Source organism: Panicum virgatum, chromosome 7K (genome assembly GCF_016808335.1).
Source record: "Panicum virgatum strain AP13 chromosome 7K, P.virgatum_v5, whole genome shotgun sequence".
NCBI lineage: Eukaryota > Viridiplantae > Streptophyta > Magnoliopsida > Poales > Poaceae > Panicum > Panicum virgatum.
In genome coordinates this window covers 52,187,253-52,202,599 of record NC_053142.1, presented here as the reverse complement: position 1 = coordinate 52,202,599, position 15,347 = coordinate 52,187,253, and the positions used below count along the sequence as shown (strand labels likewise).

General features: G+C 44.5%; 2 protein-coding genes across 2 annotated transcripts; both read left to right on the top strand.

Moving 5' to 3' along the window:
• Positions 1-204: 204 nt before the first annotated feature.
• LOC120642172 (NDR1/HIN1-like protein 2) lies at positions 205-1,211 on the top strand. The gene has a single exon (XM_039918594.1). The coding sequence runs from the start codon at positions 361-363 to the stop codon at positions 979-981; it is 621 nt and encodes a 206-aa protein (XP_039774528.1). The 5' UTR covers positions 205-360; the 3' UTR covers positions 982-1,211.
• A 12,732-nt stretch (positions 1,212-13,943) lies between these two features.
• Positions 13,944-14,863, top strand: LOC120640397 (protein MAIN-LIKE 1-like). Its single transcript, XM_039916225.1, has 3 exons — positions 13,944-14,321; positions 14,408-14,662; positions 14,780-14,863. Exons 1-3 carry the CDS (start codon positions 13,998-14,000, stop codon positions 14,861-14,863), a joined length of 663 nt encoding a protein of 220 aa, XP_039772159.1. The 5' UTR covers positions 13,944-13,997.
• The last annotated feature ends 484 nt before the right edge of the window (positions 14,864-15,347 follow it).

The following is a 15,347-nucleotide window of genomic DNA, read 5'->3' as shown; positions in this document are numbered from 1 at the left end:
TAATAATAGTAATGAAATGAAGGTGACCATGGCTTTGGCTTGGCAATGGCACCTGCCCAGCCCAGCCAAGCAAACGGTCAAACCAAGCAGGCAGCGCAGCATGCGCGTTTGGATATCTGGCAGGCATCCAATCACCTCCTCCACCACGGCCACAGCCACGCCCACCACCATAACCCTCTCCTCGCCGGCGGCCGTTGTTGCCATCCATATACCAACCAACACAAGGAAGGAGCACGCGCTTACACAACCGCGTCGCCTTCCTCTTGCTCCCGGCCATATAAACCGGCCGGCAGGCACCCACAATACCAAATCAAATCCCCCACCCAAAACCAAGAGATCCAATCGACCAAGACCACCACCATGGGCTCCGCCAGCCGCGCCGTCTCCTGCCTCTGCTGCCCCTGCAAGTGCCTCGCCTGCGGCCTCTTCAGCTGCCTCTGCAGCATCCTCATCTCCCTCCTCGTCACCCTCGGCGTCCTCGCCCTCATCTTCTACCTCATCTTCCGCCCCCACATGATCGCCGCCACCGTCGACTCCGCCTCCCTCGCCACATTCACCCTCTCCCCGACCTCCTCGCTCGCATACAACCTCACCGTCGCCATGACCGTGCGCAACCCCAACAAGCGCGTCGGCCTCTACTACGACAACGTCGAGGCCCTCGCCTTCTACAAGGACCAGCGCTTCGGCTACGACCCGCTCGACGCCTTCTACCAGGGCACCGAGGCCTCCACCCAGCTCAAGCCCGAGTTCCACGGACAGCAGCTGCTGCAGGGGGACGTCACCGCCGCGCAGTTCAGGCAGGACCAGACCGACGGCAGCTTCGCCATCAACGTCGGCCTCAACGCCAAGCTCAGGGTCAAGGTCTGGGCCTTCAAGGTCCGGGGGCCCAAGGCCAGGATCACCTGCAAGCTCCTCGTCCCGGCGCCGGGAGCCACCAACGGAGCCACCTTCCAGCCCACAGACTGCAAAGTCTGGTTCTGAGATCTGCTTGCATTTGCCTGCCTGCTAACAACTGCTAGCTAGTAGTTGATTCTTTCTGTTCTTGGGTCCCGTACCCTTAATTAGGCAGGCATATTCATTTCATCCATCGATATTTACTATACTAGTAGTCTAGTACTGTATATACATTTTGCTATACTTGTTCAGACTTGAGATATTCAGATTCTGTTCTGTGTCATGATGCTTAATTTGATGCCCGAATTCAGAGGATACTTGCTGGGATTCGAATTGGTTTCTGCTCGGTTTTAGATGATTCAGAGGATGCTTTGACACTAGAATTCAGAGGCTGCTGCAATTTTGCAATCACAATGGGTTGTCGCCTCTGAATCATGTGCTTTGATGCTCGCAATTCGAAAAGTGGTTGAGCTTCCCTATCATGAGACGGGACGGACCTTAATTTCGGGTGTTGCTGGAGAGAGCTTTGTTATTAGTCTAGTCACGGGCGCAGGCAAGAGAGTAAGTAGATTGCACACGGAAAGCTTGCAACCTTTCTATCTACTCAGAAAACAGCAAACCTTTTCAGTCAGTGCTCTGCCTATCTCTATCTGTCCCAAATGCGCGTCATCCCTAACCTTGACCAAGTTTAAAGTTAATCCGGGAGATCCAATCCAACCAAGAGTGGTGATGACAGCGCTGCGCTTGGTTTGTTTTCATTCACTGTCTTCGTCCCTATCACCGGAGCCAGCCAGCTGAGCTGACACAAAACAATTGGCCCTTCCATTGACGGAACGGAGGGGGCATTCTGGCCCGGTCAGCATGCTTCTGAATCTGACATCCTTCAACTGCAAGCCTGCAACTACTAGTGCACCCGAACTGCGCTGGGTTTTCAATTGAGGCGTTCCTTCAAAATTATAAAATTTTATAAAATTCTTCGTCACATCGAATTTTCTAATACATACATAAAGTATTAAATGTTGCTAAACAAAACAACTAATTACACAATTTATTTGTAATTTACGAGACGAATTTTTTGAGCCTAGTTAATTCATGATGGGACAATAATTATTAAGTACAAACGAAATTACTACCGTATTTTACATCTAATTTTTTTTATCTAAATAATGCCTGAAAGTGATTTGGTGGTGCTGCCGTGCCGGTGCAGGTGACCAAGAATATCAACCGGCCCGTCCGCCCTTGCAGAAAATATCAACGAGTTGTTGGGTTGGCCATGTCCTTCCTACCTGCTCACGAGCGCAGGCAGCATGTCGCCCCAGTTGACGAAGACGACAAAGGCCATGTTTGATTACAATCATAAAAATTTTTTTATAAAAAAATAAATATATGCATGGAGTACTAAATGAACTTTATTTGCGAATTTAATGAGGCAAGTCCCACCATGATTGGCTACAGTGAAGCTACAGTAACTACTCATAATCATTCTCTAATCATGCGGTCAAAAACTTTATTAACTATAGCATATGCTACATTACCATAATTGTGGAAGTTGTTTTGTAATTAGACTTCATTTAATACCTCTAGTTAGTGGTCAAACATGGTGGGTGGGTCACATGTAGATAGATGGATGGCCAGATAATGGAGTTGCTTCACATACATTAGTTTATTCGCACTCGTGGTACTCCAAATTCACACTTCAAAAGAAATATTCTTGTCTGGTCATCAAAATTTTCTTCTCTATATTAAGTTTCGCTGCGCCCGTTCATTCTCTATACTCTTCTCTACACCACATTGTCTTATGGCAAAGGGTGGTGCAAAGGTACAACAAGATGATGAACTTGATGAACTTTCATATGATGATCTTGTTGAAATACTTAATGATGCCGATGAATTCATGACTAAGGAAAAGGCTAAGTTGAAGGATTTGAAGTTGAAGTTTACTTCTCTTCAAGATTCCTATGAGGAGCTAAAGACTTCTCCTGAGAATCTCAAAGAAACTCATGAGAAGCTTGAGGAAGCTCACAATACCTTGCTTAATCATGAAAGAAAAGCAACATTGAGCATTGGTGTTAGTTGTGATTTAATTGATGATAAATCTTGTGGCTCTAGCTCTACTAGTTCTTTTTGCACCAAAATTGATAACTCATCTCTCATTATGGAAAATGATTTGTTAAAGAAAGAGATTACTTGCTTGACTAATGATTTGAGAAAGTGCTATGATAGTAGAGCCAAGTTTAATCATTGTTGGGCAAGCCAAAAGTTCACCTTGAACAAGCAAGGGTTTGGATACATTCCTAAGAAAGGGAAGAAGGCTTTTGTACAAACCAAAACTACTTTTGTGAAGAGTAGTGGTAAGCCATATTGTGAAAATGCAAGAAAGTTGGTCATGTTGAGAAGAATTGCACCAACAAGAAAGTCGTATCCTTTGATTCAAGTTACATTCTTATGAAAAATTCAAATGGCAATGTTAGTGCAAAATTTTGTTGGGATACCTATAAATGGTGCTAAAAAGAATGCCATTTGGGTGCCAAAAGTCTTGGTCACTAACGTGATCACTAACATTCAAGGACCCAAGAAAGTTTGGGTACCTAAAAGAGTTACTTCCTCTTTGTAGGTGAATTACAAATCCGGAGGAAGACATTGGGTGCTTGATAGTGGATGCACTCAACACATGACCGGAGATCCAAGATGTTCTCCTCTCTAGATGAGAATGTGGGTGGCTATAGTGATATCATCTTTGGTGACAATAGCCGGGGCAAAGTCAAAGGAGTTGGTACAATTCCTATCTCAAGTGATCATTCTCTTTCAAAAGTATTGTTGGTTGATACTCTCAAGTTTAATCTCTTAGCGGTCACTCAACTTTGTGATTTTGGATATAAGTGTAGTTTCACTAAAGATGATGTTGTAGTGACTAGCTTCGATGGAAAAGATCATATCTTTACGGGATTTATACATGAGGATGTATATCTTGTGGATTTTGCTACTAAAGAGGCAAACTTGTCCACTTGCTTATTCACTCAATCATCCTTGGGTTGGTTCTGGCATAGAAGGCTTGGTCATGTTGGCATGAAGCAACTCAACCGACTTTTGAAGCATGACTTAGTAGTTGGATTGAAGAATGTAAAATTTGAAAAAGATAAGTTATGTAGTGCATGTCAAGACGGAAAGCAAGTTGCAAATACTCATCCCACTAAGAGTGTCATGTCAACCGAGAGACCATTGGAATTATTGCATATGGATTTATTTGGTCCTACAACATATAGAAGTATTGGTGGAAATTGCTATTGTCTTGTGGTAGTGGATGATTACTCAAGATATACATGGGTTTTCTTTCTTCATGACAAGGCCGATACATATGACACATTCAAAAAAAAATTTACAAGGGCCGAAAATGAATTTGAGCTCAAGGTGAAGAAAGTGAGGAGTGACAATGGAAGTGAGTTTAGGAACACAAGAGTTGAGGAATGGTGTGATGAGAAAGGAATCAAGCATGAATTCTCAACCAAGTACACTCCGGAACAAAATGGTCTTGTCGAGAGGAAAAATATAACCTTAATTGATATGGCAAGATCAATGCTCTCCGAATACAATATTTCGGATAGCTTTTGGGCCGAAGCAATCAACACGGCTTGTCATGCCTCTAATAGATTATATTGCTATAGATTTCATAACAAGACTCCATATGAGTTGCTCATTGGAAGGAAGCCAAATATCTCATATTTTAGAGTGTTTGGTTGCAAATGCTACATTCTCAAGAAGGGAACTCGGTTATCAAAGTTTCAAAGCAAATGTGATGAGGGTTTTCTTCTTGGATATTCATCTTGTAGCAAGACTTATCGGGACTACAACAAAACACATGGCATTGTTGAAGAAGCATATGATGTTAAGTTTGATGAATTCAATGGGTCTCATAATGAACAAAAAAATCTTGATGATGTGAGAAGTGATGGTTTGAGAAATGCAATGAAAATTATGTCAATTGGTGATGTTAGACCAAGAGAAGAAGATGAAGATGAAGATGGTCATTCTATCTCTATTAGAGTTAATCCTTCAACTTGTATCTCAAATGATCAAGCACAACAAATTGTACAAGACTCAAGTAATGATGATTCTCAAGTACAAGATCAAGTTGGTTCATCTTGTGCACCATCTTCATCAACTCAAGAACCCATTGTTCCTCAAAGAATTCATCATGTTCTTGCAAAGGATCATCCGGTGGATCAAATCATGGGTGATATTAGTAAGGGTGTCCAAACTCGATCTCGCATTGCTTCATTTTGTGAACATTATTCTTTTGTATCTTTTCTTGAACCTAACCGTGTAGATGAAGCATTGAGAGATCCGGATTGGGTGAATGCTATGCATGAAGAATTAAATAACTTCACCCGGAATCAAGTTTGGGATCTAGTTGAGAGGCCCAAGAATTATAATGTTATTGGCACTAAATGGGTCTTTAGAAACAAGCAAAATGAAGATGGAATGGTTGTGAGAAACAAGGCAAGATTGGTAGCTAAAGGCTTCACTCAAGTCGAAGGTTTGGATTTCGGTGAAACTTTCGCTCCCGTTGCTAGATTAGAAGCTATTAGAATTTTATTAGCTTATGCTTGCTCTCACAACATAAAACTTTTTCAAATGGATGTGAAAAGTGCTTTCTTGAATGGCAAGATTAGTGAACTTGTTTTTGTTGAGCAACCTCCTGGTTTTGAAGACCCCAAGAAGCCAAATCATGTATACAAGCTCTCTAAAGCTCTTTATGGTCTTAAGCAAGCTCCACGAGCTTGGTATGAAAGATTGAGGGACTTTCTTATCTCTAAGGGCTTCAAAATTGGTAAGGTTGATACTACTTTGTTCACTAAAGCAATTGGTAAGGATTTGTTTGTTTGTCAAATTTATGTTGATGATATTATCTTTGGTTCAACTAACCCAAGTTTTTGTGAGGAATTTGGTGAAATGATGTTTAGGGAATTTGAGATGTCCATGATTGGTGAATTGAGTTTCTTTCTTTGACTTCAAATCAAGCAACTCAAGGAAGGCACCTTTGTGTGTCAATCAAAATATGTGAAGGATATCTTGAAGAAATTTGGTATGGAAGATGCAAAACCAATCAAGACTCCTATGGCCACCAATGGGCATCTCGATCTAGATGAGGGAGGTAACCCGGTTGACCAAAAGCTTTACCGTTCTATGATTGGTAGTTTGCTTTATTTGACCGCATCTAGGCCCGACATAATGTTTAGTGTTTGCATGTGTGCACGATTTCAAGCCGCACCTAGAGAATGTCATTTGACCGCCGTCAAAAGAATCTTGAGATACTTGAAATATTCTCCTAATATTGGTTTATGGTATCTCAAGGGTGCTCATTTTGATTTGGTTGGATTCTCGGATTCGGATTATGCGGGGTGCAAGGTTGATAGGAAAATCACCTCCGGTGGTTGTCAATTTCTTGGAAGATCTCTTGTATCTTGGTCATCAAAGAAGCAAAATTCCGTGGCTCTTTCAACCGCCGAAGCGGAATATATTTCGGCCGGAAGTTGTTATGCACAATTGTTATGGATGAAGCAAACTCTTCTTGACTATGGTGTGGAATTTGATGAAATTCTCTTGTTGTGTGATAATGAAAGTGCCGTGAAGATTGCTACTAATCCGGTTCAACATTCAAGAACCAAGCATATTGATATCCGCCATCATTTTCTTAGAGATCATGTGAACAAGGGTGATATCAAGATTGATGGTATTGGCACGGATGATCAATTAGCCGATATATTTACCAAGCCTTTGGATGAATCTCGGTTTTGCAAGTTAAGAAATGAGTTAAATATCATTGACTTCTCAAATGTGGCTTGAAAACTAGCATATGTGGCATATGGTTCTTTCATGCACTCTTTGTTTCATTTTTCTGAATTTTTGAGGTATTTTTGAGCCATTTATGAGTTTTCAAGATTTTACTAGATTTATTTTTGAATTCTTGTTGTAACTTGCTCATATGAATCTTTTGAACGTTTTCATGCAAGATTTGAGATTTTTGGATTTTTATATGAGCAATGATCCCAAATTGATGTTGGAATTGAGAAAATTGGCAGAATTCAGACTTGTCAGATTTTTGGTAGCGCGGACGGTCTGCGGGTAAGAGGCGGATGGTCCGCCGTTCACGAGACTTGTTCACCTGAGGCTCTGCAGAGAAGTTATCAACCGCAAAATTATACTGCGGACGGTCCGCCAAAGGACCGCGGACGGTCCGCGAGGCATCGGTTCATCCGGCAAGCTTCGGATACACCGGTGGTTTGCCACTGAGCAAGGAGCGGACGGTCCGCCCTAGATCTGCGGACAGTCCGTAAGTGATTGGGAAGAATTTACCAGAGGCAGTTTCAGTCGAGTTGCAGGGTAAAAAATTCAAAGGCGGACGGTCCGCCAGTATACAGCGAACAGTCCGCGACTGGACAGAATAGTGGGGTCGGCCAGACTTGCTTTATAATGGATGTCACTCTCACCGCCCACCAAACCGAACACTACATCCAAAAAGCTCTCTCTCTCTTTCTCTCTCAAGTACGTGGGGGAGACGACAAGGTCAAGGCTTTTTGGCGTGGTTCCCGGACGGTCCGAGAACATCCCCGGACTCTTCTCAAGATTGTGCATCATGTCCTCTCGGTATTTTGATGAATCCCTAACTCTTGTTCTTGGATTTCTTTATTGGAAAGAGTTAGGGTTAGATGCTCCGATCTGTTTTTGGACCATGGATTTTTGAAACTACTTTGGGGATCTTGTTCCTAGTGATGAGGAGATGCTATAGTTAAAATTTGGTTGGTGGATTTGAATCGAAACTCAAAATATGGGTGAATCAAAGATGAGGGCGATTTTGTGTTCCTGCGCAGAACAGATGGGTCGCGGACAGTCCGCCTGATGGACGCGGACGGTCCACCGTGGTAGTTCAGGAACCGCGGACAGTCCGCGTTCAGAAGAGCGGACGGTCCGCAAGTATCAGATTTTTCAGATGAATGCTGAATTAACTTATATCATTATGGATTGATTCTATTGCTTCAGTAATTGTTCTTATGGTTAAATCTTGATCTCAGGCCACCCCGGAAGATCATCAAGGCCACTGCTTCCAAAATCAAGAAGGCTATGACTTCCAAAAGACAAAGAGACAGTGATGACTCTGATGATGTGGACTATGCTCCAAATCTTAGTGAGATGGCTGCTGCATCTTCAGTGGGTGATGTTGGTGATGGATCCTCAGAGGAAGAGACTGAGGGAGTTGAGGATGATGTTACAGATTTGCTAGAACCTTTGGGGGCACTCAGGGTCTGAGGCATCATCCTGCAGTGATCAATAAGATGGTTAGAGTCACATTCATGCCTAAGAGTGGCAACAAGGACAAGATTAGAGGGCACTATTGGAATGTGATATCTCATGTCATGAACGGAAATAGAATAAATGTCATTGCTCTTATCATGGATCAGCTTGCAGATTTGAGGCTTAACATGGAGATGAACTTATATTTTGCTCCATACATTATGTCCATCATCAAGGTTAAGTCTAGCTTCAGAGGGTTATGTGAAAGCAAGCACACACCTTTCAGGCCATTCAAGAATGACAATGCTTTTCTTTTGAGGCCTCTGACTCCTTTCCCTGGAGATGATATGGATGCTGAAGCACAGGGGCAAGATGGTGCTGATGATAGTGATGATGATGCTCATATGGGAGCAGCTGCAGCTCAGCATGCCATGCCACCACCGCATCCTCCAGCTCAGCAGCAGTGGGCTCCTCCAGCTGGCTACTTTGACCCTTATTTTACATCCATGCAGGAGAGCATGTCATCTCAGATTGCGGGGTTGGCTAGTCAGATGCAAAATCAGATGAACCTCAACTTCCAGAACATGCAGCAGCAGATGTTCCAGCCCATGATGGCTCGGATGCAGGGGGTTCAGGAGAGCTTACACTTAGACATAGCAGCTCTTGACTCACGCTTTGAGGATTTGCCCTCTTCTGAGTAGTTTGAGCAGCTTGAGCAGAGGCAGGAGCAGCTAGAGCAGCGCTTTGATACTTTCAGCACAGCTTTCACCGGGTTTTCAGACCACTTCTACTCGGTATTTCCGGCTCCAGTGCCGCCTCCAGAGTTCTACCCGCACCAGCCGTTCTACCCACCACCACCTCCTCCACCGCCGATGGATTGACTTTCTTGGCAATTGATGCCAAAGGGGAGAAGGAGCTTTGGAGTGCCTGGATCTAGGGGGAGCTCATGGATTTCTCATGGAGATCATTCGTTTTCGGCTTCCGCTTGCCACTCATGATTATTTGTGTTGAACTATTGCATTACTTGTTCATGATTTGTGTCTTGCATGAACTCGATTTGAGACTTGTGTTTATATTTGAACATTTGGTTTGTAATGTGTGATGAACTATGTTGGTTTGTGTTTCTCTTATCTATTTATGTTCATCTTGTGATTGTGAGGTTGTGCTAACCTAGCTAAAATTCATATCATATATATCTTGTATCTTGTATGCCTCGATTTCCACTTGTAGGGAAAACTCCGTCAAAAGTTTGAAATATATATATGTGTACTTGATATTCATGGAAATTTATATGCACATATCAAGGGGGAGTTCTCTCTATTCATCGAACTTGGTGAATTTATTCATACCATATTCTGAAATTTTCAAGAAAATGAGTAAGTTCTTCCAAAGTTCAATTCCAAGTCCACCTTATGCCTAGTGTATAAAGTTGACTTGAACACTTTTATCACTCCAAAATTTAGTGTTGTCATCAATTACCAAAAAGGGGGAGATTGAAAGCATCTAGGCCCCTAATTCGAGTTTTGGTAATTAATGACAACGGTTTGTGGATTAACGATTTTGTTTGAGATAATGAGTATAGGTTGATCCACGGATGAAAGAGATTTGGTTGTGAACGTATGGAGTTTTGGAGATGATGAGCAAAGCTCGGGCTCAAGACAAAGGTATAAAATAAGGCTTTTGCATTTTACCGGTCACAAGGCGTTTAGTGGATGAAAAGTGACCGGATTTGTTGGATAGATAGCCGTACTATCAAGAGGGGTTGTGTACTCATGCTTGACGGGTCTTTAGTGCCATTTTGCTCAAAATATCTAGTTGCATGCATGAGGGCTAACGACGTTTTGAAAAGATTTGAAAAAGAACAAGTTTGAGAGCTGACTGCACAAGCGCGGACATTCCGCCCCCTGGGGCGCGGACGGTCCGCAATCGTTCCAGAGAGCATGTTTGGCTCTGGTGGTTTTTAGAGGTGTCTGGCGGACAGTCCGGACTAGGTGGCCGGACGGTCCGCAGCTCTAACTCAAATTGTACCAGAGAGGGTGTTTTCTCTGGTTGGGCTTATGACCTCAACGTGGATTAGGGGTGACCGGCAAGTCATCGACACCACGGGATAAATTTTTGTGTCAAGCTTGGTTACTTCTCTTGCTCACTTTAATTCTTGTTTTTACTTTGAGCAATTAACTTTACTAGAGCTTGTTTTGTATCTTGTCACCCTAGGTTGCAAACCCATCTAGAGATAGTAATAGCTTGACATAGGGCTTTCCTTTGTTACTAATTAAATTTCTCTAGTGTTGTTGGCTTTAGATTTTAAACCGCATATTCACCCCCCCCTCTAGTCGGTGTTCTTGATCCTACAAGTGCACATCTAGCGCCATAGATAAACCTCTAGAGAGGAGTTTTGGTTCTATATATAAGTGGCTGCAGCGTGGGTTCCGTGTTGATCCGGAGACACATGTGATGACCGTCCATGCTCTTGTGAATTGGGAGGTAGAAAGTGATTTATGAGAATTGATGATGATACACAGCACTGATGACTGGCAGAAGTACATGCAAGCAGCTCTAGAGCATGGGTGGCCTCTAGCAATTCTTGTTCAAACTCGGGAGAATATACGAAATGAAATCCAACATGGTGCAGATCAAGCAACTCCGAGTATTCAAAGAGGTGGTGCAGATCAAGCAACTCCGAGTATTCAAAGGGAGACAAACTATATTGAGCAAGATGAGTCAGAAGAGATAGAGAACCCAAACATCGGACCATAGGGCCTTGCTGATGAGGGAGAGAGAATACATAGCATAGTGGACGAGATGGAGGCAGAAGACCATGCTGCAATGGAGATGGAAGAACATGAGGGCTCATCTGATGACGATCAGTACTCATTGCCAAAAGAGTGGAAGGAGCATGGTTTTGGCAATCATGTCGTAGAAGACGTACGACATCAGGAGTGGGAGTACAGAGGGAATGAGGTGGTGCAAGGTGCAACATATCCAAATATTGAAGCCATACAAGATGCTGTGAGAATGTGGGCAATATCATTGAAGCGAGAATTTAGAGTCGTGAAGTCTGGCAGTAAAGAATATGAGGTGAAGTGTGTGAATGCTGGAGGTCCATGGCGAGTACATGCATTCAAGGGTAGATGGAAGTCGAACTGGAAATGTTCCATTGTGACAGAGCACACTTGTTTGCTGTCAGAAGTTCAGGTATCACATCGCAATATATCATGCGACTTTGTTGCAAAGCAAATATATAGGTTGATTATTGACAATCTAAATTACGAGCCAAAAATGATTGTTCGACATATTGAGCAAACTTACCAGTACAGCATTAGTTATTTGAAGGCATGGCGGGCTAAACAAAAGGTGTTCGAGATGCGGTTCGGCACATACGAGGCATCATATGATAACCTACCTCAAATGTTATCCTATGTTGTTGCTAGAAACCCTGGAAGTTTCTATGACACTTACCTCGTGCCAACCGTGAGGAGGGGACAAAGCTTTCTACTTCGAGCCTTCTTTTGCCTAGGTGCATGTGTGAGAGCTTTTCAGTATTGTCTTCCGGTTTTATGCATTGATGGGACATTTCTGACTGGAAGGTACAAAGGGCAGATACTCACCGCAATCGGGGTAGACTGCAACCACCAAACAGTACTGGTCGCCTTTGCATTTGTTGAGAATGAGAACACAGAAAGTTGGTATTGGTTCCTCGAACGAGTGAAGATTTATGTTGTTGCCGCCCGTCCAGATGTGTGCCTTATAAGTGATAGGCACGCAGGTCTGCTACAAGCAATTATGAAATTACAAGTCGGAAATGGAACAACGCCTCCATTATGGCCAGATGTGCAAAACAGGTGGTGCATTAGGCATATGGGTGCAAACTTCTTTGACCACTTCAAGAACAAGGAACTAAAGGACTTGTCCAAGAGGTTGTGCACTCAGAATCTGCAGAGAAAATTTAATGCTTTGTGGCAGATGCTTGATCAGCTAACTGCGGAGCAAGTAAAGGCAAGGGCAGCAGGAACTAGCAGTAGCCAGTCAGCAGATGCAAGGGCTTCTTTGGAGAAGCCATTTTCGCACTGGATTCGAGGTGCACCGAAGGAGAAATGGTCATTCCTTTATGATACAAACGGAATGCGGAACGGTATCCAAACAACAAACCGCGCAGAATGTTTCAATATGGAGATGCGATGTTGTCGTGGCTTTCCTCTCGTGGGAATTATTGAGTTCATCATGTATGGATGCATGAAGGATTTTAGAGAGCGATACATGGCTCCAACCATAAACATGAGCAACCCCCAAATTCAGTTTTGCACAAGAGTGAAACAATATATGCCAGACAGCACCGCGTCATATCGACGGGTACAAGGGAGCATAGATTTGAGGTGCTATGCAAGGATAGAACTAGTCGTGGCATCCGTAGAGATAGGGTGGTGCAAGAGAGTTTAATTAGAGCAGATGGCACTGTCCGCTGCACCCGCATGAAGCCAAAGTTATTGCATTTGCACTGTTCGCACATCATTGCCGCTTGTGCAGAATCTGGGTTGCAGCCCGGAGTATTTGTGTCACCCTATTTCAGCAAGGAGGCAGCTACATCCACCTGTGGACATGAAATATACGGGATTGGCATAGTTGGACCCTTTATTATGGACCGGGAGGTTAAGACTTATGATCCTGATCTAGCCGCTAAGAAAGGCAAAGGCCGTCGTCAGACGCGTCGTATAAGAAATGGTATGGATGAGTCCGAGGCAAGCAAGGCACAAAAGCGTTGCAGTCAATGTGGAGCATTGGGTCACAACTACAAAAGGTGTCCTCAGAATGCAATTCACGGTGATGCAGATGCTGGTCCTTCTGGAAATCCAACAGATGGAGCACCTCCTACGTTCAGACCACCATTGCCGAGAATTGCTCGTGGAAGGCACTCAGTGTCGTGATTTAAGTCATTGTAAGTTCATTCTGTCGACTCGGTGCTGTTGCTTGGTGGCACAATCCAAAACATATAAGGTGTTATATTGTTGAATGTGTTTCTATACGTATGTTTACCTTTGTACTAATCGTGCAACCCTATTTGAATGTTTTAATGCAGGTATGGGCTCATTGCTACACCCTGTTATCGACGCGAGCCACCGGTCTTTCGCCGCAGCAGTTCAGCGCCGAGCCCTTGGAGTGCTACGACCGCGTCCACCAGGAGAGGTCATCTTTATACACCAAGATTGGGTCGAAAGGTATGTATTTAAATTTTATATGTTAGTTCCATTGTTTATTTTATAATATTTGTACTCACTTTTCTTCGTTTGTTCCATTGTTTCAGGTTACGTGAGTGCGGTCTACTGACTCTGGGCCGTCTTGTGGAGGGTGGGATTGTGAAGCTCGACCGATCCCTCCTGACGGCGCTAGTGGATAGATGGAGGCCAGAGACTCACACGTTCCACCTCCCATGTAGGGAGCTGACTCTGACGCTGCAGGACATGGCCTACCTACTGGGTCTCCCTATTATCGGTGATGCCGTAGGTCCGCGTGTGGTGCCAGCTTCGTGGAAGGATGACCTGGAGGAGCGCTTTGCTCTGGTACAGTGCGTGGCAGCAGCAGGACCGATCAACTCGCACCCGCGAGCCGCAGGTCCTTCGAAGACTTGGTTGCTACAATTTACAGTACGTATTTCGATTCATCTTTACACTATGTTTTTAAAATTCATATGTTTCATTGTGAGTTTAAATCGTACATCATATTTGTGTATGCAGCCTACCCAGTTGGATGCGGATGCGGACGAGTATAGTGTGACCAGATCGCTGGAGGCGTACCTGCTATGATTGTTTGGTTACATCATGTTCAACAACACCCATGGCAACTCCGTCGACAGGATCCTACTTCCGTACGCACGAGAGATTGCGGATGCAGAGGATGACTTACCGCCCTACAGCTGGGGTTCGGCGGTATTGGCGGCCACCTACCATGGACTCTGCGACGGGTGCAGCAAGACAGATGGTGAGGCTATTTTCTCGGGGTGCCCACTCCTGCTTCAGCTTTGGTCGTACGAGAGGATAGCGGTTGGTCGCCCTATCGTGAGCCAGGAGCCATACCACGACATCTTGTACGGCGACGACGAGGAGGGTTGGCCCACGATGGGTACCCTCTGGAACTGGCGTCAGGTACATTCGCAGAAACTCTACTTCAGTATTGGTTAGTTACTCGATACATGAAGCTCATTATTAATTTCATATGTTTCGATGTGCAGAGATCTTGGGCGCATGCCCAGATTAGGCGCGCATATCCTGAGTTCGTGTCGGAGCTGGATATGCTGACGCCAGAGAATATTATATGGGAGCCATACACCCTAGAGGCGGTGGCGAGACGTGCACCTTTAGGCCTGTCTCCACACTACTCTGCGAATGCGGGCATGTGGCTTACTACAACTGTCCTTATTTACGACATCGCGGTTGAGGCGCATTGCCCGCACAGGGTCATGAGACAGTTTGGACAGCGACAGGAGGTTCCGGTGGCCACGGCTTTGGACCGAGTCGAACGGCACAACCACAGGTAATTATGAATGCACTTGTATTATTCAATCGTATCAAATCTAACGATTTTTTGTCTACCACGTTTGTAGGTTGTCGAGGAGTGGCATGCCGTGCTCAGCCGTTTGGCTCACCACGATGCAACCGTGGTTGGAGCAATGGGACGATGCAGATGAGAACGTGGTCGAGCCGATAGGACCACACACATACAGCTCTTTCAGGGCTTACCTCACCTGGTACTTGCCTCGGACTCGGACTCGTTTGGTCTTTCCTGACACGAACCTGCAGCCACACCAGGCGAGTTTTCGGGATGGCTACGCCAAGCACCACGTGGAAGCACTAGCTGGCGCGGTGAGTCTCTTCATAGTATTTGCGAATGGATTCAAATTCATAATATTATTCAGTATGCAAGTAATTTTTCCATTACTAAAATGAATGCAGTTTCGACTTTGCAACATGATGGAGGCGGACTGCTCCGCTTACCTCACAAGGGTGGATCACGGTTCCCCTATGACCCCGGTTGAGCAGAGAGAGGCATGGTCCAGGCACCGTGACCACTTGCGTACAGTACTGCACGATTTTGGTAGCCGTGTGGACTATGAAGAGAGCCAAGGATCGTCCCAGGCCTCGATGTCGTTCCCGTGTCTGGCGACGACGCAC

Bases quoted from the DNA above. Each gene is read 5' to 3' on its own strand.
- LOC120642172 (XM_039918594.1), top strand. From the start codon at position 361: ATGGGCTCCGCCAGCCGCGCCGTCTCCTGCCTCTGCTGCCCCTGCAAG.
- LOC120640397 (XM_039916225.1), top strand. From the start codon at position 13,998: ATGTTCAACAACACCCATGGCAACTCCGTCGACAGGATCCTACTTCCG. The intron at 14,322-14,407 runs GTACATTCGCAG...TTCGATGTGCAG, and splicing joins CCCTCTGGAACTGGCGTCAG to AGATCTTGGGCGCATGCCCA. The intron at 14,663-14,779 runs GTTCCGGTGGCC...CCACGTTTGTAG, and splicing joins AGTTTGGACAGCGACAGGAG to GTTGTCGAGGAGTGGCATGC.